The 26,774-nt window shown below is 50.4% G+C and overlaps 2 protein-coding genes across 4 annotated transcripts; one reads left to right on the forward strand and one right to left on the reverse strand.

Moving 5' to 3' along the window:
• The first annotated feature begins 10 nt into the window (after positions 1-10).
• On the forward strand, positions 11-5,073 carry LOC111833807 (P2Y purinoceptor 2). Its single transcript, XM_023792417.2, has 3 exons — positions 11-97; positions 1,613-1,694; positions 3,601-5,073. Exon 3 carries the CDS (start codon positions 3,616-3,618, stop codon positions 4,606-4,608), a length of 993 nt encoding a protein of 330 aa, XP_023648185.1. The 5' UTR covers positions 11-97; positions 1,613-1,694; positions 3,601-3,615; the 3' UTR covers positions 4,609-5,073.
• Positions 5,074-5,524: 451 nt separating this feature from the next.
• relt (RELT TNF receptor) lies at positions 5,525-26,763 on the reverse strand. 3 transcript variants are annotated; one of them, XM_023792416.2, is made up of 11 exons: positions 26,550-26,763; positions 15,100-15,174; positions 14,372-14,482; positions 13,967-14,151; positions 13,122-13,174; positions 12,311-12,553; positions 9,792-9,872; positions 9,635-9,713; positions 8,576-8,842; positions 8,258-8,423; positions 5,525-7,164 (listed from the first exon to the last, which is right to left on the reverse strand). In XM_023792416.2, exons 2-11 carry the CDS (start codon positions 15,142-15,144, stop codon positions 7,153-7,155), a joined length of 1,242 nt encoding a protein of 413 aa, XP_023648184.1. In that variant the 5' UTR covers positions 15,145-15,174; positions 26,550-26,763; the 3' UTR covers positions 5,525-7,152. The 3 variants fall into 3 exon arrangements, with proteins under 3 accessions (XP_023648184.1, XP_023648182.1, XP_023648183.1); XM_023792414.2 differs by lacking the exon at positions 26,550-26,763 and adding an exon at positions 24,973-25,242; XM_023792415.2 differs by lacking the exon at positions 26,550-26,763 and adding an exon at positions 16,494-17,239.
• Between the last annotated feature and the right edge of the window lie 11 nt (positions 26,764-26,774).

Consider the following 26,774-nt stretch of genomic DNA (forward strand, 5'->3'; position numbering starts at 1 on the left):
ACGGGGCTGCAAGCGGGAGCCCAGCGGCTTTCCGGCGAGCGACGGCCCGATGGCGACGCGCTGCGGCGGCCCCTCGGACGCTCCGCGGGAATTTGCTGTAAGACGGGAGCGCAGCGCCCCCTGCGGGCCGTCCGGGTCCGGCTCACGGCGCCAGGGGGGGAGGATGGGGGGCTGCGTGTCCAGAATCGCACAGCAACAAGGAACTGCAACCGATGGAGGGAGGAATCGATGGGGAACGGCATTGGCAGTCGATCCCAAACACACCGATTGCTCTTGTTATGCACGTTTATTGTTATGATAGAGAACAGAAACAATGCAAAGAAGAATGCATTCATTTCAAAAATGCATTCAAACGTGACCTATGTCAGGTATTATGGAACACCCATTAATTAGACAAAATTAATTAATTTATCCAATTTTCAACCACTTATCTTGGTCACAGGGGACCCAGAGCATATCCCAGGCATTATAGGGCAAGCAGCAATATATGTAAACTACATACACACAGAGCAGAGATAGGATTTGAACCCAAATGGTAGAAAGAAATGTGTATGAAATGTAAGGTGTAAATCTTACGCGAAATTATTAATTCCTCTGTGGGACACTTAAGTTCTTAAGTGTGACCACACAACGTCCCACCCAACTGTTTGGCTCAAAGGAGTATTTACACTGCAAGTTGAGTTTTGGGTCTTTGCAATCCATTTCTTCGGAGTTTCATTTCTGATGTGCACCTTCCTGAAGTTGGGTGGCGTGGTGGTGCAGTGGTTAGCACTGTTGCCTCAGACCTCTGGGACCAAGGTTTGTGTGTGGAATTTACATGTTCTCCCTGTGTCCTTGTGGGGTATCCTTCAGGAACTGGAGTCCAAAAACAGCCCAGAAACATGCTGAGGTTGAGTGAGTGGTGTGTGAGTGATGGTGAGTGAGTGAATGGTGAGTGAATGGTGAGTGAATGATGAGTGAGTGGTGTGTGAATGAGTGGGTGTGAGTGAATGCTGAGTGGTGAGTGAGTGGGTGTGAGTGAATGGTGAGTGAGTGGTGTGTGAGTGAATGGTGAGTGAGTGGTGTGTGAGTGTGCCCTGCGATGGGCTGGTGCCCCATCCTGGGTTGTTCCCTGCCCTGCGTCTGTAGCCTCTGGGATAGACTCCGGAAGCCCGTGACCCTGAATAGGATAAGCTATTACAGTAAATGGATGGACACCTACTGAAGTCAAACATAATAACATCATCCTGACACACTCCGTTCTTAGTGAAGAGAAATCATTGAAATGCACATTAAGGTAGCATTCTAAGGTGTGCTGTTGATCTCCACTTCCTGTGGGTTACTCTGTTGATCCCCACTGGGTTAAATACCCATTGGTCCATCTCAGATGGCCTTGTCTGCTACTTCCAGATACCCTACTGTCACTGTACTACAAACATGCAAGGAATTGTGGGTAGGTGGGTATTTCCAGACCTGAAGGCAAGCACAAGGACATGGGGGCTTGTGCATTCAACCAGCGGGTCACCTGAGACGCAGAAGACAGGATACAGAGAGTCTGGATGTGTAATCATTAATGGCAAATGTTCGCTTGTGGGTAAGACATTAAAAGCACATATTTCTCCTCCCTGCTCAGTGCCAAAACACCCACAGAAGGAAAAAGATCTCTGGCCTCCCTGTGACTTGGTTCCTTTTACCTGGTTATTAAGGAAATTGCGGTGAGTGGATGTGTCTTGTCTTCCGTTTGAGTGTGTAGAGAAGGTCTCATCAGATACAGGATGAAATAACCATAATGCAAATGTTCTGTTTGGCGAAACCAGAATCTCACTTGTTTTAATGTTTGAGAGTGGGTTGGGGCTGGGGGTGGTGGACGCAGAAGCCTTGAAGGTCACAATGTATTGTTTTTGGCCATTATGAAGGGAGTCTTCTTGAATTAAAACCATCTACATCTAGCTGTAGAGACTGCAAAACAGGGAGGAAAGTCCGAGACACCACCAGAAGACCCGCAGACCATGGTGTCACCCTGCTCTTTGGTTGTACGGACTATAGATGGTGTATCATACACTATTTATCTTTAATTCTTGTGGAGGGTAACTGAACAACAATAAGGGGCAATAAAAAGAAAAAAAAGGGAATTTTATAGTGTGCGTATTTAATTAATAATTACTACAGGGTGTTAATTACTTGTTGAGTCAAAGTTAATATAGCTTGTTGGTGACTTTAGACTGAGGAAATCAGAGTAACCATAGAAAAGCCAGACAACAGGGGCCAAGGAGGCGAATTCCACACATACAGGGCCAGGGGTGGGATTAGAACCCCCTTACATTAACCACTGTGCCACCCTCAGTACAAATGACATTTTAAAAACTTTCTTTTACTCCTGAAGTGTTCTTATGCAAACCAATTTTTAACTAACAAATTACATTTGAACCTCAGCTGTAACTCTGCGTTCCCATTTCCACACAAAAACAAAGTGGTCCTTTTCCACGTAGATCCATACACACACTTCCACGATGGGCGCCTCTTGGATCGTAACCAAAGCGTGTTTCTGCAAACAAAACAACAGCTTTTTAGGGTTTATTTTGTTTTTTCAAACCCACAAATCTCCAAGGGAACAAAGGTGTAAAAATAAAACAGAGAAAAGTGATTAAAATGTCCTTGGATTTATTAAAAACAAAAACTAAAGTGACGAGTGACATTTGAGTGGGTCTCCTCCCTCACACACCTGGAATTACTTCTGACAGCTGGAGGAGCTAATTGTTGTCACCCACTGCAGCTAATTAAAATTTTTTAAAATACAACTGCAAACAATGCAGTTACTCTGACAGGCTGCTGATGTGGACTGATCACATGATCTGTGAAGCTAATACACAACACTCTCCGGCACACTCCATTCCATGTGAGGAGCGATTGTCCCCATAACGTCCCGGGAGTCATCCAGACGCGTCTCATCCTTACCGAACAGGCTGCATTGTCACACCATTAATCTTCATTGCATACATATAGAGCTGGAAATTAAGCTTACCCACTTGCCTGAGGCGAGTAACTTAGATGAAGGACGAGCACAAAAAATGTAACACTTATCCCACTGGCTTGTAAAAAAAATCATGCTGGACAACGTTTTTTTTAGCCCAGTTGGCTAGTAGCAAAAATTCTCAAGTTCCACTCCTGTGTGCATCCTGCCAGTCTGTGGCGAATATCCTCAGACTTTGGTTAACATTTTGATGGCCAAATTAATGCCTCGTGAACCATTTGCTGTATTTTCTGATCCCACTAGATGGTGCTCTCTATTCAAAAAAGGGCTCAAGGCATGTTCCAAAATAAACCAAGGGCACCATCTAGTGGGGTCAGAAAACACAGCTTATGGTTCATGAAGCGTAATTTTGGCCATCACTAGTTAACATTACAGAAGAGGGCACAGCGGCCCCTCCTGATTACATCCAGTGCTGCATCTTCTAAACCCATGGGGCCTTTGTTACTTTACTACATTTAGTCTGCATCCACTGGGCTTGACAGCAGGACCAGCAGGTGGTGTAGCGGTTAGTCACCAGCTCAAAAATCCTGTCATATCAAGTTCAGGACGATCATGGCATCCAAAGACCCTTTCCCCCGTTACTGTTCCAGGTCGTGTAACCGAAGATGGTCACTGGTGCCAATAGTTCCAACGTGAGCTTCCCGTGCGACTTCAACGAGCACTTCAAGTACATCCTGCTGCCAGTGAGCTACAGCCTGGTGTTTGTGTTTGGCCTGGCGCTTAACTGCGGCGTCATGTACGCCATCATGTTCCAGACCCGGCGCTGGAGGGCTGTCACCGTCTACATGCTCAACTTGACAGTGTGCGACACGCTCTACGTGCTCACGCTACCCTTCCTCATCTACTACTATGCCGACGAGAACGACTGGCCGTTCGGGGAGCCGCTCTGCAAGCTGGTACGCTTTCTGTTCTACACCAACCTGTATGGCAGCATCCTCTTCCTGTCCTGCATCAGCCTGCAGCGCTTCCTGGGCGTCTGCCATCCGGTGCGTTCCCTGGGCTGGGTGGGCAGCCGCAGCGCACGCCGCATCTCCGCCGCCGTCTGGCTAGCCGTGGTGTCCTTTCAGGCGCCCATCCTGTACTTCTCTCGCACGAGACAGACGGGCACCGGATGCGTGTGCCACGACACCACCAGCCGTGAGCTCTTCCCCCACTTCCTTGCGTACAGTGGCGTTGTGTCGATGTTGCTCTTCTGCGTGCCCTTTGCTGTGGTGGTCGCCTGCTACGGGCTCATGCTCCACAAGCTGCTGGAGGTGCCGCCGGTCCCGGGCTCGGCGGCGGCACGCTCCAAGCAGAGGTCCGTGAGGACGATTGCCGTGGTGCTGATGGCCTTCTTGCTCTGCTTCCTGCCCTTCCATGTGACACGTAGCGTCTACTACAGCTTCCGCTACCTGGATCAGGCGGTCGGCTGCGAGCTGCTGGCCGCTTCCAATGCCGCCTACAAGGCCACGCGGCCACTGGCCAGCGCCAACAGCTGCCTCGACCCCATCCTTTACTTCATGGCGGGGCGGGGCTTCCGCTGGAGTGTCACCGGCCAGAGGAATGTCAGGCAACCGCCTGCGGCAGCTGAGGCTTCTCTCCCCGCTAACAAGGTCTGACTGGCTAAGCTGGATCTCAGAAGCTGTGCACTCTGGGGGAAAAAGGGACTGGCACTGATATACTGACAGGAGGATCTAGGAGGCCAGTTATAGAAGATTTAAAAAGGTACTTATGAGGCAGCATACAGGCTAGTTAGCCCTCCAGTTCATGCTGCCTGAGCTGCAATCTGCAGTGTGGTTCACTGCAATCTGCAAGTCAGGCAGAAAGGAGAAGAGGTTTGCGTGGAATAGAGACTGAATATTTCAGGGCCGGAGAACAAATGTTTGCCTTTCCTTGTTCTATGTCCTGCTATCCTCTTTGCGGCCAAGAACATGTTAGCGTGAGGAAAGTTTTCTTCAATTTGTTTCTTGTATATCCAGCATTATTCATTTTGCTCTAATATCTCTAAAACACTGCAGACAAAACATTTTCCTAATCGAGTGGGTGTGAATTCACGAGACGTAAACACGATGATTATTAAAGCATGACTGTGTCCTTGTCATCGGTTGCGTAACAGACTTTCAAAGAACCACCTTGTGCTTTGTCAGTGGGGCAGTCAAGTGTGATGTACAGACATGCCAGTAGAGGGAGCCACTGTCCAACTATTGTAACCATTCTTGTTTGGTACGAAGAGGAATAGAGATATATGGATATGAAAGGACGCAAGCTGCAGCTTCCCGTGTATAGAGGAAAAAGGGGAAGATTTAAGCAGCCAGAAATGGGAGGATTTACACTGGAGTCTGAGGCATCAAGCTATCCCTTTAAACAGCTCTTTCCCCAAAACATCCCAGAATTCCCTTCAGAATTCCCACATCACGCTCTCTAACAGTGCAAGCTGAGTCAACATTTGGGGGTCCCTGGGGAATGTTCGTTAGACTGCCTTGGACCAACCAAGGAGAGAACTGATGCGAATCATAGAGCCAAGATGGAGGCACGTTTAAATAAATTGGTTCTTTATTTAGAGTACAAATTTCAAGAATCTGCAATAAAATAAATAATACCTGCCAGGTCATACAGACAAATGTTTTTTAAACCATGACAGTTAACACGGGTCAGAAGACACATATGGACGTGTCCTGAGGGAGGACATTGAAGGACACAGATGTAAAAAGGAAGTGAAAAACATACAAAATACAAAAAGAAAAACACACCCTCTCTCTGTGTGTATAAATGTCATGTAAACTGCCATAACCAAACTGTAATGCCGTGGTAAGTTGGCGATTTACGCCACTGACTGAAGCAGACAAAATTCACTGTAAGTAGTAAAAACACTGAGAGCTGTACTTCAATGCCTTGATGATCAAATACAACACCAACAGCGCAGATCTTTGGAGGATCATGCAAGATATTTATGTTAAAGCTTATTCCACCGCAAAGATGAATTAGCTTGATGGCTCTTGGAAAGGTGGCCATCTTCCCTTCGGACGGTAGTATGCTTATACGTGTATATCAGCGAGTTGTCCCGCACATCTCTGATCTCACGCTCAGCTCCTGACTCTCATCCCACGCAGGTGGGCTGCGCACCATGGTTAGCCGGGCTGAGCTGCACACAAGCCCTGTGGCTGCACTCTGTGTCCCAAACCAAACTGACCAGGTGCCTCATGCTTTAAGAGAAACTGTGGCAGGATGAAACATCACCCCCTGGTGGTCACAAATGCTGTATACTCTTACGCTACACAATTATGCTATGATTGCACATAAACAGCTTATTATAAAAAGCTTTGATGCAGGAGGCCTCCTTTAATACTAGACAAAACCGAACTGTTAAGAACTGAAGCAGTGGAGAATCTGTTGAGTACATTTCTATAAAGGCTTTTGTCGAAGTTCGAGAATTTTTTTTTTTTGATTGTTTGCATAAGCCAAAACAAGAAAGGGCGAAGCAGAAGCAGATCGCAGGGCAGGCATGTCCAATCAGGAGAGTCAGCCACTGCACAGAAACTGCAGCCACTGCAAGTTCTTACTCCCTCGCAGAACCCATTAAAAAAAATTAAAAGAACCTGAACCAAAATCAGACTGTGGAAGAAGGAATCTCCGCCTGGGTCACGGCGTGTCCAGCTCGGACAGTCAGTACCGGCGGCTTGATTTAAAAAGAGATGAAGACATTCTGCACCTGACATTTACAGTACTGTCTTATTGCTTATTGCTCATGTTGAAAGGCAGAGGCAGGAGCGGCTCCGACCGTCGCGGAACATGCAGCTCAAGCAAGGCCTGTTTTAGCTGCTGCAGCCGAAGAATCTCATAATCGCATCCGTCCAGATACCACTAATGACAAACCTACGCTCTTGAATATCCCACCCCCAAGCTGGGGTGTCTAGCTGGTGTGTGAGGTGTACAGAACACACGGGGGTTCCCTTCTGGAAGCACAACTGTAGAGGTCATTATTACAGTCCCCATCTTCCTAATTAGAAGCTTAAAACTGGTTATTATGTGATAACTGGGTATTTTGTGATAAATGCAATTAAAACTCTGCAGTGTCCAACCAGCCCCCCACACACACCCTCACTGCCATCGGGGTCTTGGGTACTTCTTCCAGAGGTGAGCCATCTCCCAGAATGCCGTTCTTCTTAGCAGTTTACCTAAGAAAGAAGAAATAATGTTAATAGTTAATGGTGATGAATAATGGCTTTGATTGACAGGTGCTGATCCCTTCGCTTCCCAAAATAAAGGGAGAGAGATAAGAAATTAGACACAAACATGAGCATTTGGGAGAGAGCTGCAGTTAGTCATGAGTATCATGGAGTAATTAGTGACTAAACCTGAGCCAGTGGTTTGGAAGTGAAATAATGAGTGATTAGTGAGAGACAGAGGGACAGAAGCAGGTAGTGAGGGACAGAGGAGGGTAGTGAGAGACAGGGGGACAGAGGCAGGTAGTGAGGGACAGAGGCGGGTAGTGAGAGACAGGGGGACAGAGGCAGGTAGTGAGGGACAGAGGCAGGTAGTGAGGGACAGAGGTGGGTAGTGAGAGACAGGGGGACAGAGGCAGGTAGTGAGGGACAGGGGGACAGAGGCAGGTAGTGAGGGACAGAGGAGGGTAGTGAGAGACAGGGGGACAGAGGCAGGTAGTGAGGGACAGAGGCAGGTAGTGAGAGACAGGGGGACAGAGGCAGGTAGTGAGAGACAGGGGGACAGAGGCAGGTAGTGAGAGACAGAGGCGGGTAGTGAGAGACAGGGGGACAGAGGCAGGTAGTGAGAGACAGAGGCGGGTAGTCAGAGAAAGGTGGGAAGTGAGAGACAGAGGGACAGAAACTGGCAGCGACAGACAGATGTATAGTGAGGGAGAAAGGAACAGAGGCAGGTAGTGAGAAACAGAGGGACAGAGATGGACAGTGAGGGACAGAGATGGACAGAGGGATATACCCAGGGCCACTAATGGCCCACTGTATTTCCTGCGTTTTTATTCCGTGATACCCAGGGCACCCCACCTCCACCACAAATATCAGCACCAGCACCTGCACCAGCACCAGCAGCAGAACAGCATAAAATGCTGTTTACCTTTTAAAAGACCAGATTAGTCTCACCCAGTGTTATGATCAGTTTCCCCCTCTGGAAGAGTAAGACATGCGTTGGTTACAATCTGCTTTTCTCTGTCTGTCTGTTAATGTCTCTGCACAGTTTGTGGGGGTCTCATGTGGGATTTCCTGAAGCTTCTGGCCCAGCAAATTCGCTCACCTCCTGCTTGCTCTTCGTCCGCTGGCCGATGGAGGAGGTAGAGGAGTGAACTCCAAGCAGGGACGTCTCTTCGGCGGGCTCCATGCGTGCCGTGTCCACTGAGTCATTGTCACTCAGTTCGGGGCTGTTTGCATCCAGGGGATCTGGGATCTGAGCCACTTGGAACCTGGGGGGGGGGGTGGCAAGTTTGATTGACATGGGGGTGGAGCTTCCGTGAGGCTGGGGGGGTGAGGGGTGTAAAGCTGACCCACCCCAAGGAGGACTAGGTAAACATGCAGTAACCCTAATACATTCACATGTACAAATGCCCGTCCTCACCTGCCCACAGATAGAATGGTGACCTCCCCGGGCAGCGATGCCTGGGCAGGCTTGTTGGCCTCGCCCTTTTGCTTGTGGGAATGGTCCTGGGCATGATTATGGGTAGAAGGAGTCAACAGAAGCTCAGGCCATTTTTTTTGGCTGCAGCGAGAACAGCAGTACGTGCCGGAGTGGAGGGCCAGCCCGTTGATGGTGTGAGGATGGCGCTGGTGTGGGCACAGGCGAGGCAGCGAGCGGAACTGGACCAGGGGAGGCAGAGCTGGCAACCTGGGAAGGAAGGTGGCCTGTCACCAACAGGGGGCAGCAGAATGCACAGCTCAGCACATTTACACAGTGTGAATTACATAGAAATAGGCCACTTCCTGGCCCAATTGTTACAAAAGAAATAGCAGAGCCCGTTCTGCGGTGTCTACACATGGGGGGGGGGTGTACTTCTTGATGACTTGCCTTTCCAAAAACATTTAAATATTGGCAATTTTACGGGTCTTTCCTGTCGGGCATGACAAGACAACAGGCAGCGCAAGTCACGTAAGGACACTGTCAGAGCAGTTGTATCAGGGGTGGGGGGTTGAGGCGAGTTCACTTTGGGCCACCCTGGGACCGTGCACACAGGGAGCTGGAAGTGGGACGGGCCTCCGGAGATGATCTGGCGGTCCCGGATCAGCCTCCTGACAAAGCAGAGAACGGCCCGTAACCACGGAGACGGCCTGTGTCCGAGCGCCTCCGCTTTGTGAGCTGTTAATCCAAGGGGGGGTGATTGCTGTGGTAGGAAGATCAGGTGACACCGCGGGCGAGCACCTGGACCTACAAGGCCACAGTGGCTGTGACTCAAGGCTCAGCACTTACGCCACGGCTGGAACGAAATTCAAGGAGCTGACGGCAATCGCTTCCAGGGGTCAGGTGACTCTACATCCCCACCCAGTGGTCTTTCGAGGTCACTGCGTTAATGCCTCATTTAGGGCCACATGAGGACATGTGTAAATAAAGCCGGAAATAAGAATGAGTGAGGAAGAGGAGGAGGGCCTATGGCGGCGGTGTTGGGGCAGGCGAGTTTCTCACTTGAGGGCTGAGGTCTTGTTGATGGCTGCCTGCTGGCTCTCATACTCCAGGAGAAGCTCCTCCAGAGCGGCTGCATTCTCTGTGGGGGGGGGGGGGTTACCATTAAAGTGTGCCCCCCTCCTAAAAAATCTGAAGTTCTACAGAACCCCTGCGGTACCTTTCTTCTCTGTGATGAGGCGCACCAGGACGCTGATGGTGTCTTCGTTGGGGTCATCCACGATGTACGGGCCGGAACTCGCTGCGGGGACACAGGGACAGGCTGCTAGGCCGAAACTGGGAGAAGAAACCGTTCGCGTGTTTGGTTTGAACACTGAGGGCCTCAATTTTGTTTTTTTGTTTCTGTTTTTACCACTACAGATTCCAGAATGAGAACAATCAAGAAAAGGCGTGTTAGGCTTTAAAATGTATGCTTTTATGCAAAAGATACCACAGATTTACAAGTAATAACCAATATAATTAGTTTCATATGAGTCTTGTATAATATGCTTTTTTGAAGAAAAAAAAATACTTTAAATACTTTCCCTGAGTTTATATTCTCTCACCCACCCTGTAAAGACAACGAGTTTCCTTCAAATAAGTCTGGGGACCACTTTTGCATGCAGTAAGCAAGTGAACAATGAGTGGGGCCACAGGCATCAGAACACCAGTATCTATGGCAACAAGGCCTTTCCCATGATGGAAGAGCAGATGGGAACAGAGAGGCTCCTCTCAGAGGAGGACACCTTTAGCCCGTTAGCATGTCTGCCGCAAGTGCGGGATTGTAATTTTAATTGATCCAGGGATTTTGTCTTTTGCACACGCTACAGTAACCCAAGGCGGTCGCTTCTGTGCTACAGAAGAAAGGCTTTTATACTCCCCTGCAGTCAGACACTCATGCTCTGTAACAGTGAGTGGCTCAGCTGGATCAGTGGATGGCATCCAGTGACGGCTCTGCCACCAGCTGCTAACCTCCAAGGGGCAGGTCTTGGACTAGTGCACCCGAGTCCACAAGAATGCTAACAGGCTAATAGCTAACTGGCGCCGCGTCTGGTCAATAAAGCACAACTGGCCCGAGTATCACCCACATGAAAGTGACAGAGCTTACTGTTCCACTGCTGAGGAGAGAGAATGTGGCCACTGGGGGGCGGGGGATCACTGGAGTTGGGGAAAATGGCAAACGAGCAAAGGAAGAATGCTGAAGTGGCCATATGGCAAATAAAGGTCCATTTATCTAAGCCAGGCCTGAAGGGAACCTGATTGGGCTAGAGAGAGCCTGACAGTGGCTGGACAGAGCCAGAGTGGGCAGGACAGAACCGAAGTGGGCTGGATACGGCCAGAATGGACTGAACAGGTCCGCTGTGATGCAGCTGTAGATTATCTGCCACCCAGGGAGTACAGCGAGGACACAAACTAAAAGGCAAAGCTCACATGAGCTGAGCGTGATCATTACACGCAAGTGACGGCCGTGTCATCAGGGACACAGATTCGGGATTTTCAGGTTTCAGGTCCCAGGAGATGCGTCTCTGCTGTGTCCTTCCAAGAGGCACTTAACCTGCCGTGTGCTGCTGCTATTAAAGTGTAACCGCCGTAACTCGCTGTAGACGAAAGCAAAGCTATTTTTAAAATGCACAATAAAATGACAAGAGCGCAACCCTGGGCCTGTGTCAACGCGCTGCCATCGCTGTCCAGAGTGACTCACCCCATCACCGTGCTGCAGCAAGCTGTGACTTAACTGGGCCACTGTGTTATCGGCACGCAGTGTTCCGGGGGGAAGCACACTCTCCAGTGCTCCCCCATCCCATGATGCATGCTGGGAGATCAATGGGGTCCAGGCCCCAAAAAAGGCTCCTAATGGGGCTGGTCCCTATTCAGATGGACAAAGGACTGGGCTTGGATCCCAAAGCCTAACTGATGAGCCCCACTCTGAACCTCCGGGCAGGACAGGTGCCCTCTGGCAGTCTCACCCCCCCGAGCTTTTCAAACCCGGAACCTCGGATCCACAGCAACAGAAAGGAGCGCCCTCCAGCCACGGGACGCGTGCATGAATTATTGATGTGGGAAAGACAGCGCCCCCCCCAGGCCTAGGGTACAGCAGGTCATCGATCAGAGGCACCGAACGTCTATTAAAATAAAATCATCATCTTGAACGGGGAAAGTATGGGAAAAGTGCATTATTCAGGACACAAATACAGAAAGAGGAGGAACATTCCGTTCAGCAGTTAGGCTGACGTTAATCACACGCAGGTACAGCCTGACGCAGCGAGCACAGGCGTGAGCGTGCCCCCCCACCTCACATGAGCCCATTCTGTGCGAGTGCCAAGCTACACAGTTTCCCATGACATCGGAGCCGCTGCCGCCGCCTCCCTCCCACTCTCTTCCGATGGCGTAAGGTGTCACCTGACCCCGGGCGTCTGCGGGGGAAAGCGCGGCGAAACCATCCGTACCTGCCAGCAGTGCCTCATGAAATAATCACTAATATGGGCTGTGTGTGTGTGTGTGTGTGTGTGTGTGTGTGGTTCTGGGGGTTAGGGTGCTGGGTCTGTACTAGAAAAAATGTCTGCTAAAAGTGTAACATGAGGGAGAGCCAGGAACACGGTCCCCTAAATGACGAAGGATATAAGAGCAGCCATATGCATCCTTATGTTGTGTGGGCTGTGCGGAGTCAGACATGCAGCTGGGATATGAGGCGGGGCTTACCCTCCTTATGGGGCGTGCCCACCTCTGCGACTCCGCCCTCTTTGTCCCCCGTGCAGTTGTAGCCCTTCTTCTTCAGGATGTTGCAGATGAGGATGCCCAGCAGCCCCGTGACGCAGAAGACGGGCACCAGCGCGAACACGGCGTACTCCGCCGTCTCATCTGTGCCACGCACATTGGTGGTGTTGACATGGGGGGTGCTCTTGCTCACGCTGCGGGCCACACGCACCAGCGGATCCAGCGGTGCTGTCCGGATCAAAGAGGACACGGTCTTCTCAGTTTCAGTGGCTGTCTTGGCATAGCCCGCAGCTCCTGCTTTCACTATATTTACTAACTGCTTTCACTATATATATATATCTATGTCCCCCCTGACTGCAGATCTATGTCCCCCCTGACTGCAGATCTATATCCCCCTGACTGCAGATCTATGCCCCCCTGACTGCAGATCTATGTCCCCCTGACTGCAGATCTATGTCCCCCTGACTGCAGGTCTATGCCCCCCTGACTGCAGATCTATGCCCCCCTGACTGCAGATCTATGCCCCCCTGACTGCAGATCTATGTCCCCCCTGACTGCAGATCTAAGTCCTTCACCATGCATCAGTCTTTTTCATGTGAATTTGCTATCTGTTAGTTTGGATTTTCGTGGCCGGCTCCTCATATTCAGTACAGTTTGTGGATGTTGACATGGCCCAACATCGCCCCTCAGAGCAGATTTCCCTGCTTTGATAACAGGATGTGACCTGCTGGCAGATGAAAAGAAGGGGCCGCATTAAAGCCCTTTGATGTCCCATGAAGACGCAACACACACTCACATGTCACACAGGCCTGGAGGCCTCCGGGCGTCGCTTCGGTGGGGCTGGAGAACCTGCAAGACAGCAGCCGGAGTGAGGACCGCGCCGGTTTCTCCGCAGTGACGGTCAGCAGACGCCCCGGCCCAAAAGAGGCCCACAGAGGAACACGCGCGGACCTTTGATGAGAGCCACAGCAGGCCTGCAGCTGCCACAGACCTGCCCTCCCCATCCTAATGGACCTGCCCTTCTTCGCACCTCGTCTGAAAGCCCATAGGACTGCTCATATGACTTGCCATATCTGCTCGGGCATCATCCCTGTCTTTAAATAGTTAATGGGCATCGTCATTCTGCCTGCAGCCCTTCCTAGTGCCAGTGCTACGATCTGCTGCGTTTGAAGGATCTGTCCTCCAGGGCCGTATCTATCTATGTGTCTATTTTCTAAATAACCAGTGGACAAGGCGGCTGTTTGTGACATTGCCATAATTCCCGAAACCTTACCTTTGACGTGTATTTTGTACATAATTGCTGTGCGGTCACTCTGTTGTTGCGTGTGACATTTGACTACACTGACGTCAGGCAGTGAGACGCATCCTGTCACCTTTACTGGCCCGACTGGATGGGACACAAAGAGATGGGACAAGACAGGGCAGATGGGTGTCCTACAGGGGCACCACTGCTGATGTGGACACGATACTCAGGCAAGAAAGCCAGGCCGGCCAGTGGAACCCTGTGCACGTTTTTGTTTGTGTCCGACGGGCTGCATGTATCGTATTTAACAATGGAAGAAGTGATGCAATTCCTGCCCCACGGTGGTGAAAGCGCGGTTTCGGAAAAATGCAGTAAACCGACCTAAAACATGGTCTCACCCGCGTAAACAGCGCCCACAGAGGGTGTCGCTGCGGGCCCGGCCCGGCCAGACGAGCACGCGGTTCAGGGCGCTGCATGAGCGGTGAGGCCGGCATGGCTCCGCGTCATAGCCGTCCGAGAAGGTGCCCGCGGGGCACGCCTGGCATCGCAGGACCCCGGCCGCCTCCACAGCTCTCCCGCAAGGCTGCAGGTAAAGTATGATTCAGCTCCACCATTCAGGGCTCAGCATTCAGAAAATATTACTTTGGCCGCAACTCTGCAGTGATGCCAAAATGGACAATTGTTAAGACTCAAATGGATGGGCTACAGTCAAGGTCAGACACATCCAGATTGTTAAGGGGGGAGTAGGGATGGAGGGGCTGTTTGTCACAGGGCAAAAATGAGGGGAGGGGGAATTCTCTCACCTGGTTGGGCTCCTGCCCGCGTGGACAGTGCAGACAGACACACCCCTGGCTGGTCAGGACCTGCCCTCCCCCACACTGCGCTGCCGCCTGAGAATCCCCGGGGCTGAACAGCTGAGGGGAGATGAGGGGGGGCTCTCAGAACGGAAGACAGATCTGTGCCAAATATTCTTCGGCCTCTCAGACAAACAACCCACCGTTACACGTATCCATCAGTGCGGAAGTGAGCAGCCTTTTCAGGCTCTCTTAGCAAGTCGGTAAACCAAGGTTAACCAGAGCCTGTTATCCTAACCAACCACACCAGTAACTTTGGCCCCCATGCAAATGCATGGTTTGAGTGGTGGTAAATACCACCGCTGTTTCTACTCAATTATATTTTCTGGGGAGGGGTGGATGGAGTGTCACATTACAGGGCACAACAGCAGAAATCCTGGAACTCTGTGGTAGTCATTAAACAGGGCGCCCCCTGCTGCCCCGTTTCTGCACATGCACGCAGAAAGCCCAGCATGGATGAATATGTCAATGTCAAGCCTTAAAAGTCAGTGCCAATGTTACTCCTCCAGCTCACTGAAGTTCATACTTTTCCATCAGTAAAAATGAAAGAGAAGAAAAAAGATGAGCGTAAAGCTTATATATTCTGTGGCCCTCAGCAGGATTTGTAGTTAGAAGAGGGATGAAGCTTAAATATGAAGCCTTTCAGACTGATTCCGAGAATGGCTTGACGGACTTACAGCAAGGAGCACAAGGGCTGCGCTGTAAAGGCGGTTCCTCATCATCTTCAAGGTGATCTTCTATGAACATAAGACCTGAGAAGACAGAGGGTCATAGGAGATTAGCCCACAATGGTCATCAGGGAATGAGACAGAATCCATCAACAGTGATGAGATCTCAAAAACTCAAGACTGTTACTCAGATGGGGACCGACTTAGGATTTACTGGTGAACCAACAGCAAGACGGTCCTGTACTAAAAGGCCATAACTAACTAGCCAATAACCAGATGACCGTGTCAAACATTGACTTGACACTAAACCAGGATGCCTCAACACCTGGGATTTAGGGATTGTCTCAAATTCTGCCTAAACACAGATTACACCTTCAAATGATAATCAATTATAATGCATGCGACTACATGCCATTTCAACTGTGCTGGCGTTTCATCTAAACTTTCAGCCAGAGGGAAAATGAAAGGTTACCGTTTTGTAAAAATAACGATCCTTCGATGGATTTGCAAAGTGAATTGCACACACCAACCCCTCGGGGTGACTGTTTCACAGTCAGATGCAGAAACACAAATTCCCACGAAATCCCCCTACCCCCCCCACCCCCCACCCTCTACCTCCGCCGTGTCAACTAGCAATATCCACCTTGAAGTAGTGAAAAACAATTTTGAAAAGCAGTGAGTAAAATTGAGCGGGCTGGGGAGTGCCTGTTGAAGCCCGGTCTCTAACGGGACCCCGGAGCAGAGATGAGAGTTATGTGGTACAAAAGATTAGAATGAAAGCACTGACCGGACAAACACCATTATATTTTTAAATATACCAAAGGAAAATCATTAAAAATGAGCATGAAGGGGACAGGATCAGTATTAAAATGCAGTGTTAAAAATTGGATTTGATTTTATTTCAGGAAATCTGTGCAGGGATGGATGCTGCACATCTTTTTCCGAATTCCCCTCTGGTTTTGTGGGGACATCATCATGTTCACCTCCTCGGCACCCAAGGCCCCCACATTGCCCTCTGCCCCCACCTGTGGAGGTGCTGGAAGGGCCATACTGTGGTCAAGACCGTGGAGCTCATCACGCTCAGCCAGATCTCTGCCACAGACATTATTGGGCAACAGGAGATTTTGCAAAAAACAAAAACCCCGTAACTGCAGCATAAATTGACTCTGATTTGATAAACTGGACATAGACGTCATATTTAGGACAGAAGGAACATTCTGGCTGTGCAACACCAGAAAGACAGGTGAGATTAAACATGAAAGAAAACATGAACACCTCACACTTGTGTTCAGAGTGGAGGGAAACAGATGCTGAAACAGGAATGAAACAAAAGCATGAGACTCCCCCCAACATGAAATGAATAAGCACAGGATGCGTGGTTAAAATTACGAATGCAGACTCACCCCAGGGCTGCAGGCTCAGAACGGATCCTCAAGGCCGAGATGCAGGTCAATCGCAGAGCACTCTGAGATCTACGCCCTACCTGTCCGAGGCCAGCTGTCTTATACCATTACTCAGAAGAAAGCTCCGCCCCTCAGCAGCCTGGCTCCGCCCACCACTGCCCTCCATTCAGCCCCATGCTCGGATGATGCCACAAGTGAGCTTCTGGACAGCTCTGGCCAGTAATCACAGACACAGGATGCCGGGGAAACGCTGCTTCGTGTGGCTGCCTCTGTGTCCCCACGTCCCACGCAAACCCGTAGGACGCAAGCTGTCCCGTTTCTGGCCAGCCGGTTGATAGAGTCCTGGGTCCTCCTTTCATCACTTTTTTGCATAAGGGTTTGCCAAATGGGGAATAAAAAAACAACTGACACTTGTAAGGACCACAGCAGTGTTTTGCTGTGTGGTTAGGGACAGTGCTCCTGTTATTCACTGAGGTCACCTGTTGCTCACCCACTGAAATATGCCCCACACCCAATGGATAAGCACCAGTCCCAAAATATCTTGTTCACCTCAGGATTCCTTGCTAGAACGTCTCAGATGTATATTTTTTTTGTGAGCCACAGCCAGTTCAGATCTCCTGGCGTCTAATTTTCATGTAGGAGCCAACTTAACATCTACTTAAGCAGTGGCAGTCCCTGGGCAAGCACTCCCTGTGAAAAATGACGGGGTGTTTCCCAATAATGTGCAGTTCGAGTAATTTCACGGAATGAAAAAAATCACTCCCCCCCCCACCCCCCCACCATTCAACCTGCACTTAGAAAGAAGTCAAGGCCTCCCCCACCCCCAATCCACGCCGGATCGCGTGCGGAGGTGCTTTAAATATAGATCCTCGTGGAAGCAATTCCCCCTCCCCCCCCCCGGTAAAGTCCCATAAAGCCAAATGGAAATATAATTACAGTTTTGTTTCTTGGTGCCTGTAGCTTAATTGTGTGGCTTTGGTGCGAGGGGAGGGGCCAAAGCTCCTGTGGAGCACGCAGCCATCTACAATCACACGCTCCTTTTCGCCAAGTGTCAAGTAACAAATTGGACAAGGCTTGGCTCAGGAGCACTCCAAGTGACAGGACACGGTCTGGCGGCGTTCCCGGGATCTGTAAGCCGCCCTGCCCTCCCCTCGATGTTCCGTTTTCCCGTATTTCCGGGGAGCGAATGTCAGTGGCTGCCCTCCGGACCCAGTCAGTGCAGAAACGGGCCGAGGGAGCGCAGAACCAGAGCGATTCTGTGCCGACTAAGATTACCACATTCTTACCGTCATTTCTGTCATACGGGTTTATGAGAGAAGCTGAATAATATCCCCTCGGGTCAACGTGTTTGTACAAGGTCACAGACATGAAATTTACACAATAAACAGACAAAGTAATGTGTATAAGGTAACATGAGCGGTGCCGTCTTAGTCAGAACTCTCCTCTGATGGCTTTGGGTCTGAAGCCTGTTTACAAAAAGACTGCTGTGGCCCTCCAGGGACAAAGCGCTATGCTACTCATCTTCAAGTGGGGTTTTTAGGCTGAAAAGGGGGCACAGGGCTCCCCCCTCACAGCAGGGTACGAGTCCTGCCTGCCATCGGCGTGTGGGCTGCGTGTCAGGATTACCTGCACAGATAGATTTGCCCTCAATGTATTTCTGTGCAGAGATCTCCAGTAATTGTAGTTTACAAGTAGCAGGCCTGGCTAATTTGCAGCACACCAGGGCTTTGCAGAAACGGGCAAATGAAGGGACGACACGTGGAAGCTTCCGGGTCAGCAGGGGTACCTCTGTGTGCTTATGAGGCAAGTTGCCCTAGACAGAGGCGTTAGGTGACAGACACAGAGTCAGTCATCCTTGGCAGTCAGAGAATGAGCTGAGCTGAACAGAGCAGCTGAACAGATCAGCTTTTCATTTCCTCCATAAGAATGACCCATCACACATGGATGGGTGGGGGCGGGGGGGCGCAATCCAGTTCGCTGAGACACACAAAGTCCACTGTAAACTCCACACGGGAGATAATAGACTCAGTGACTCAGTAAAGACCGGCGTGTGACAGTGAGCGCTGACAAACACAGACCCCGGCCAAAGCCCTGGACCCAAGCTGCCTGATCAGAAAGGGCACTCTGTCTGTGGCTCAGCACAGCAGCGTGACCAGATTTTCCGTGTAATTTAACGCCCCCGTCAACCCTTTCAACCAGTGCCATCTCTATGAAAAGTTTAAAAATAGCAACAAACTCCAGGCCCCGCCCCCTGCTCTCGGCCCCTGGCAGAGCTGACAATGCCGAAATAAGCGTTTGCTGCTTTTCGTATGCTGGCCGGCCCTCCAAGGCTCCTACGCAAGCTGGAAGGAAACTGCTCAGGAAAAATAACGACACAAAAGGAAGAGGAGAGAAGAGGCTGTTTTTACTGGAATCGAACCGGATATGGGGGGTTGGAGACATGAGGCCAACCGCTGCCGTTTGGTCTTTGGGGAGGGCGGTGTTTGAAGATTCTACAGTGTTTTTAACAAACAACAAATTGGCCCAAAGCGAGCGACAGCCTTTATTGTCCCAGTAATATTCTGTCTGTGATCGACATCTGGGTTTCAGTAAGAGCCTCACTTCACAGAGGCTGCAGAAAACAGCAGAAAGCGGCGGAAGAGCAGTGGCCTTTGGAAGCTTTATGACATTTTCCAGACCGGTGGGGTAGTGATGGGGAGGAACCAGTGCATCATCTGACCACCTGGACAGTGAATATGCCGGCTGCTATAATTATCGCAGCCAGGTGACTTGGCGGTTAAGGACGCGGGTTGTGCCATTGTCTCCCGTGCTACTTTGGGTCGGCGTGGCCCCAGCTGACCCGCCTTTACCTCTGATGTCATCGGCCGCTTAAAACCCTCACAGAAAAAGGAGGTCATCTTTAAGGCCAGGTTTGGCGCTGCTGGGGAAACGTGTTCCTTGGCTCCCTCCGAAGGTAAGTGGGCCCCCAGGGACACGCTGGGGAGTGTTTTACACGCACCCACGCGAGTAAGGTGAGAAGTGCCGTCCAGCCAGACAAACACAGGCCACGATAAAGTATAGCTTGGTGAAGAGTTTTGTGCATATTTTTAACCCATAAGTGCCTCCCTCTGTTTCGGTGAGCTCGTCCTAGCGACGGGCCAGGCAGCGGTGGGAGAGGGAGGTATCGGACCGGGACACAGAGCGGGATGCCATTCCATCCCAGCCCTTTTACTGGGTGACCACTCTCTCCTCCTGACGGTCCCTCTGTAATTATCCTTGCTGGAAGAAAACGGCTCGCTGCCACTGTCATGCACTAATTAATGGACACCAGTCGCCGTGGACACGACCCATCTTGGTGCAGGACCCCATCCTGGGAATGTCAGCACTGGAGCATGGGGGGGGGATTCCGTTCACGTTCTAACACCACTGCCTGTGTATACCCCCCCCCCAAATGCCAGTGCACCATAATTACAGCTGCAAATCCAAACTGCTGCATCCCCTGCAGCAGCTATTTCTGGTCCCATGCGGGTTGTGTTGCAAAATGCAGACGCATGTGAGGGCCTCAGGCGAGATGGATTGCGCCGGCTGGGCCCCATCCACCGCAGGCACGTGCAGATTAGAAGGACGGCAGCGGGAGACCAGCGGGCCAAAGCGACGTCCATATCGCGGTCCAGCTGGATGGGAATAGAACTTTCCGGTTTGATTTTCGGTTCAAAACCTCAGCCGAGGCCGTCCTATGCACGGCAGACCGGCAGCCAGCTCCGGTGGCGGCCTTTCAATCACGAGGTGGGGCCTGACGTTTCCAAAGGGCTGACATCACCAATACAGAGTACAGGGTTTCCAGGGGACGGTTTCCAGGGGACACCCCCCCGTCCCCCGAGCGTATGGGTCCCCGGTGAACATGCCACATGGCGGAACCACGGCTGCATGTAACTGATGGCAACCTCAGCATCCCCTCGCAGCTCGTCGCCAAAGTGAGCAGTTTGACTCCTGCATCCCCTGGGGGATTGACGTGGGGGTGTCGTCCCCTCAGATCAAGCAACAGGCCTGTAATTAAGACATGAGCTTCTGACATGAAGACTGCGGCTTTCCTCTGGCGGGGCTGCTCATTCCATCCACGTTCCAGGGCGGTTTTCCACATGGGATGGGCAAAATCCCTGCCAGGAAGGATCCCACTTCAAAACTCCGGTACAAATCAGGCTCTTTGGAGTCTGGCTCAGAAAAATGCGTAATTAAACGATAAGCGGCCCAAAATCCCTCCCCTTTCCGAGTCGCCTGACGCGAACTGCCGTATCACTGCATCTGACCTGAGCAGGGTCATCCCACGAGTCGCAGAGCGAATAACTCGGATTATTTTGGTTAAAACTGCCGATGTGCCACAGTATCCAGGCCTCGCAGGGTCACTGGGTGCAGCGGGGAACAGTGTGGACGCCCTGGAGAGGAAGGAGGCCTCACCAAACACTGTTAAAGTTAAAAACGAGAGACAAACCACATGACACGAGCACGAAAACACACGGGACGAACATGGCAGCCTCGGGATGGCTTTTGGGTGACAGGCTGTAATTTGTGCCAGCTTGGCGTCCTGTCATATCAGTGCCACTAAGGTATCAGCGCTGCTATTGCTGGGTCTGAAAACAACACAGCCGCAGAGTAATGACATGGCTCACGGGGATCCTGACGTGCAGTGAGGCTCCATTCACACCGGGTGCCCAACAGGCCTGGGGGAGAATGGCATGTGTATGTAACTGAACATTTCAAACCCACAAAATGAAAGAAAAACTCATAGCCACCCACCCCCGAGATTATGCCTGAGAGCGCTGTGTTTACATTTGAATTTTATTTATGTAGCAGATGCTTTTTTAAAGATAAACATTTCTGAGAAAGCAGGGTCGGTCAGTCCCTAGAGCAGGGTGGCCAATCTTATCCACAAAGCGCCGGTGTGTATGTAGGTTTTTGGGGTAACCTTTAGATCAGCTGTTCAAACCCAGGTGTGAGAACTCCTCAGCTAATCAGTAATCTAATTAGGGAGTTTCAGGGAAACCTGTGCACACAGCAGCCCATTCTGGATAAGAATGCCCGCCCCGATTCTAGAGCGACTGCGGGCTAAGGGCCTTGCTCAGGAGCCCAACAGTGACATCACTGTGCAGGGTTTGGGATTTGAGCCGACAACCTTCTGATCACTGGCACAGCATCTTAACCCCCTGGGCCACACAGCACTTACATCACAGTGGCCCCGCCTTCTTCACGGTGTGCCATGGAAAAGCTCAGGTGAGCTGGAGCGACGGTAATGTCAGCAGCAATATTCCTGAGCCGAACAGTCATCCGCCCAAGCAAACGAGACACTTGTTTTGCTGGATGTTAATGGCACAGTGAGGTATTTATAGCCCTACGGCGTATTTGAGCAGGTCTGCAGATGAGGCCCTTGATTCCATGTTTGCATGTCTGCCAGAACTCTTCGTGGTGCTGAGTGTCCTCTAAGGGATGCCCAGAATGGATACTAGAAAAACAACCCATTCTTCTCCAAGTTTCACGAAAAATCCACTTTGCTTTATATTGACTTTGTGTTTCATTCCATTGCTCTTTTTAGATGGATTTCGGTCACTGTGGTGACTGTGGGATATGGCACGGCCTGTCGTAGGTGTGCTGCTGCACAGGTGCATATGAGCAGAGCGTGACACAGGGACCCCGTGGCGCTCCGGCCAATCAAACGAGTGCTCATGAGACAACCGAAAAGCAAACCGAATCCTAGCCTAGGGCTCGGGTCGGCTAAGCCGGCCCGGCAAACAGGAACCGTGAAACCGAGAGGAGAAAGGCAAAATTTTCAGAACACGAAGGGATGTTTTTGTGGTGGAGGTCAGTGTCCATGACGTCAGATGATGTCAGATGCCCCAACACCACGTGCTCCACATACATGAGATACACACAAAGACACACGCAGGCATGCCCTTCTGAGAGGGTGCCTGGCTCCTGCACCGCACAACAATGTACCAAGACCATTCGAAGCGAGACGGGTTAGTCTAACGTGCAGCTATGTCTCGCACAGTCTACTCGCCACACTCAGACGGCGCTCCACTCGTCCGCCACCTGTTTACTTGGCCCAAACGCATCCCTCCATCTTCCCCACGCTGACCGCGTCTGTCCCACGTCCTGCCGACGACACCTATTACCGCCGAGGTTCTGGGCCGCGCGAATTCCGACAGCCACTAACACCATCTTTTGGTCACTGTTGTGGACCAGAATTCCTGATGCACTCCTGTTTTGATCCTCTGCACCTGGAACAAAGACCTTCCCAATCCCGTCATTCATCGGACACTTTGTGATCATTAGTCTGAGCAGCAGGCATGCAAACTGGGCTCGGACCAACGCAGTGTCACGACATCGTTACCTGGGGCCTGAGCCTGTGATCATCACCAGCAAAGCGTTCATTTTTTCCCTCGTATTCGACCTCGAAGGAGTGCTGTTTTCCAGGTAAGAAAATAATATTAAAAAGGGGGTTGGGGGTATTTTCAAGACTCAGTGGTCTTGAAGTCACCCAACAATTAGAAATCATGTGCCCGAAATAATGCAACATCCACCGCGCCTGGATTTCTCAAACAGGAAAACATATGCAAAGGACTGACCGCTCCAAGCCTCACCTGAACCAGAAATACGAGTCTCGACTTAACACGTCCCCCGGAGCTGCTACAGATCGTGGTTTGGAGCAAGGAGCATTGTGTTGTCCAGACCAAAAGCACACAAATACAAAAGGGACTTGTATCTTTTTAAAACATAATGTTCCCGATGTGTTCTGACCAAGTCAGATACACGCAGAGGTACTGGCGCCGTGCCCATCACGGCAGGTTATTCACGCCGCGGTCATACCTGGAGTTCCTCTAAACGCCCTCTTAATTTCATCGAAAGCCTCCTCAGGGCAGGCGAATAAACTGCTTGAAAATGCGGGAAACACGAGCCCACGGTCGCTTTGGGATCATCACACATGAATCATTCTAAGGAGTAAACAGCGCGCTTACTTCGCGGACTGAGCAGAATATTAGTAATCAAAGTAGATAGTCTGAGTGTGTCATACACGCAGTGACCAAATAAAACAAAAACAAAAAATAAAGGTGCAGACTACCTAACCATCCACGCTGACACAGTTTTATTGGCGACACGTAGGCTGTTATTTTAACACCTTTTCCCCACGTGCATTTTCCCAAAGTGACAGCGGGTAATTTCAGAGATGTAGGTTAATGGACCGTATCAGGTTAACCTGCATGAAAACCTGCCATCAAAGAATGACCGCGTCAATGGAACAAGCGACAACAAACAAGCCTCTCTGTATTTTTGTTTAAAATTACCGAACAAACATCAATCATCAACAAACAAGCCTCTCCGTGTGTTTGTTTAAAATTACCGAACAAACAACAACAAACAAGCCTCTCCGTGTGTTTGTTTAAATATTAATTAAAACAGAATGCCTTCATTAACCTATACTGCCGTGCGAGGCTATATATCTCTGTGAAAAGGGCGTTTACAGGAGTTTGGTTTATCTTTTTTCGACAACGGCACTTAACACGTAGGAAAGCCTGACTTGCAGAGATGAGGCCCCTGCGTGAGCCCATGGCCCCTCATTAAAGTCCTTTTATATTCCCCGTTCAGCTGGGAGTCGGTAGATGTGAGCGGTGCGGCAGCACAGTGGACGGGCGCGGAGTGACTGGCCGATCCCCACTGTAACCTTCTCATTCCCAGTTACTGCCGGTGTAAAGTTGCCACGCCTGACATTGAATCCGGCCGCAAGGAAACCATCGAGCGACCATGAAGCTCCCAGGCTGCTGAAATATTAACACTGTATAACCTGCCAGTGAACATTGATCATAATAATCCGATGACAAAAATATCCCGATGGACCGCAGGGATAAAACCGCGGTCCAAACAGACCCGTGACAGCACACTGCGGTCCGAACAGACCCGTGAAAACACACCGCTGTCCAAACAGACCGGTGATAACATACAAGAGTAAAAACAGACCCATGATGACACACAACAGTAAAAACAGACCTGCTATAACACACTGCGGTCCAAACAGACCCGTGAAAACACACCACTGTCCAAACTGACCGGTGATAACATACTGCGGTCCAAACAGACCTAAGATAATATACTGCGGTCTAAACAGAAATGTTATAATACACCGCGCTCCAAAAACACCCGCGATAACACAACGCGGTCCAAACAGACCTAACGTACCGAAACGGACTGAACCCATCGGTACGGCCGCATGCGGTCAGCGGGACGTCGGCATGTCGGAGGACAGGCTTTAAACATTTATTTATTTTTTAATTTCACTACAAAGACGCCGGATCCTGAAATAGCAAATGGCAACGAAATCAAATGATAATAAGACCCTAAAGATGCAGTTGATGTAACCTGAATGAAACGCCGTTTCTAATAAGCCGTTCCTGTTTTGGTGGGTCGCAATAATTTACACTGAATAGACTGAATCAAAAAGTTTCCCACTTACCGGGCCGGTGGGCGAGTGCAGTGAAATCAGCGACCTATAATCATGGTTCATTTGGGGGTGTTTTGGTGTGAGAGATGCCGGTCGGAAATCGGTGTCCTCCCCGGTCTCGGTTTTGAATGGAGCAACTCCGCTGCTCGGCGCAGAGGCTGCGACGTCACCGCTGCCGGGCTCCCCCCGCAGCGGGCCAGCCGGCCGGCTTCCTGCGCTGAAATTACACACGCTGGCACCGGTCCCGATCCACAGCCCGTCAGCAGCGCGCGGCGCTTAGGGCTTACACACAGACTCCAAATGACATGGAGAATCCCCGGAATTCAAGGACAGTTTGAAAATGGGGGGGAAGGGAACCTCAAGAGAGATGTACAGTGTCTGGGAGCATGTGTGGGGGAAGGAGGTATTCGTGGAAGTCAGCCCCAGGAACTGGGGCGCAAACTGAAAAAGTATGACCGAATAAACTTTCAGGATAAAGACTGGCTCTGAATTAAGATCCCTTGGTTGGACTTTTGCCGGTCTTAATATGTAGGATAAAGGCACCCAAGGGAGATGGGGGGGGGGGGGTTCCATGAAAATGTGCAACAAGAGACCAAACTGAACTGTTTTCAGTGTCCTGACACAGAGAGAGAGAGACATTTTTGTTGTGACGGGAGTTTTCTTGCTCTGGTGGTCCTGGTCAGAGCCTAAGACAGTATATCAGTGTTAGTCTGCAGCTGTGCTTTGAAACTGGGGTCGTATAGCAGGACCAGATGGGTTAGGAGAGCGAAAGAGGGCTGTGGGTGTAGGGCCGTCTTCCCAGGACTCTGCCAGTGTGTCCATATCAGCTTTTATTCCCAAAGGCTAATCCCCACCCGCTGCTCCCACAGAGCAAGGCGGGCAGTAGCACGTATGAATACACTAACCATCACTGCAGTGTAACAGTGGGGTCAGTTGCAGCCGACGCCACATTCTGCCAATACAGTACTGATACAGTACAGTAGAGGCTTCTGCACATCCCACTCTTCCACAGACAGGGGGCAGTAAAACAGACAAAGGACAGACATTCACAGGAAATTCTCAAGGCAATGTGACCATATTTGAACGTCCGACTTCATTTTGCAATTACCTTTTGTAAATTTTAACCGTACATAACAAACATGCCTTTAACATCTTATACAGACAAGTTCTGCGGTATGTTACATAACGAACCACTAACAATATCTGGCATTTGACCTTCAAAACTAGTCATGCTAGTTTGTGACAAAGGGTTATTAGTTGAAGAGAATACTCAGATTAGCTCTCCATGGAGTACAAATACCAAACAGAAGATACAAAGCATCTAATTTTTGAGAGACGTAAGTGCTTGTTTTTAGTTCAGGTAGTCAGTGGCTTCATTTATAAAACGTACCTGGGTTCGACCACCTTCAGAAGAGGTACAGGATGTTGTTAAACCAATACACCATTTAGGAAAAGTGAAGAAAAATGTTAAAGTTCTGCTTTCGAACGAGAGTAGAAGTAACCCAGCTGCATCATATTTTGTCTGTTCAGAGTTACGGTACAGCAACACGGTCGCCGTCATCGGTGTTTCACAGCTCAGAGAAACTCACCTCACTCTGAATGGTGGACAGGCTCCTAGAGTGAGCATAAATCTGCCTCGCGAGGAGTCTCTCTGCGCAAATGTCTTCATCAGTGCGCTGCATTAATTTGTTTTTACCCCACAGGCAAGACTCCACACTCACAGCACAAACCCAGTAACTCCAGTACTTGAAGGCGACTACTTGGCGAGCGATTACGGCAAGCTCTGAGAATGTGAGAGCGACCTTTACGGGGGA

Source organism: Paramormyrops kingsleyae, chromosome 17 (assembly GCF_048594095.1).
Source record: "Paramormyrops kingsleyae isolate MSU_618 chromosome 17, PKINGS_0.4, whole genome shotgun sequence".
NCBI lineage: Eukaryota > Metazoa > Chordata > Actinopteri > Osteoglossiformes > Mormyridae > Paramormyrops > Paramormyrops kingsleyae.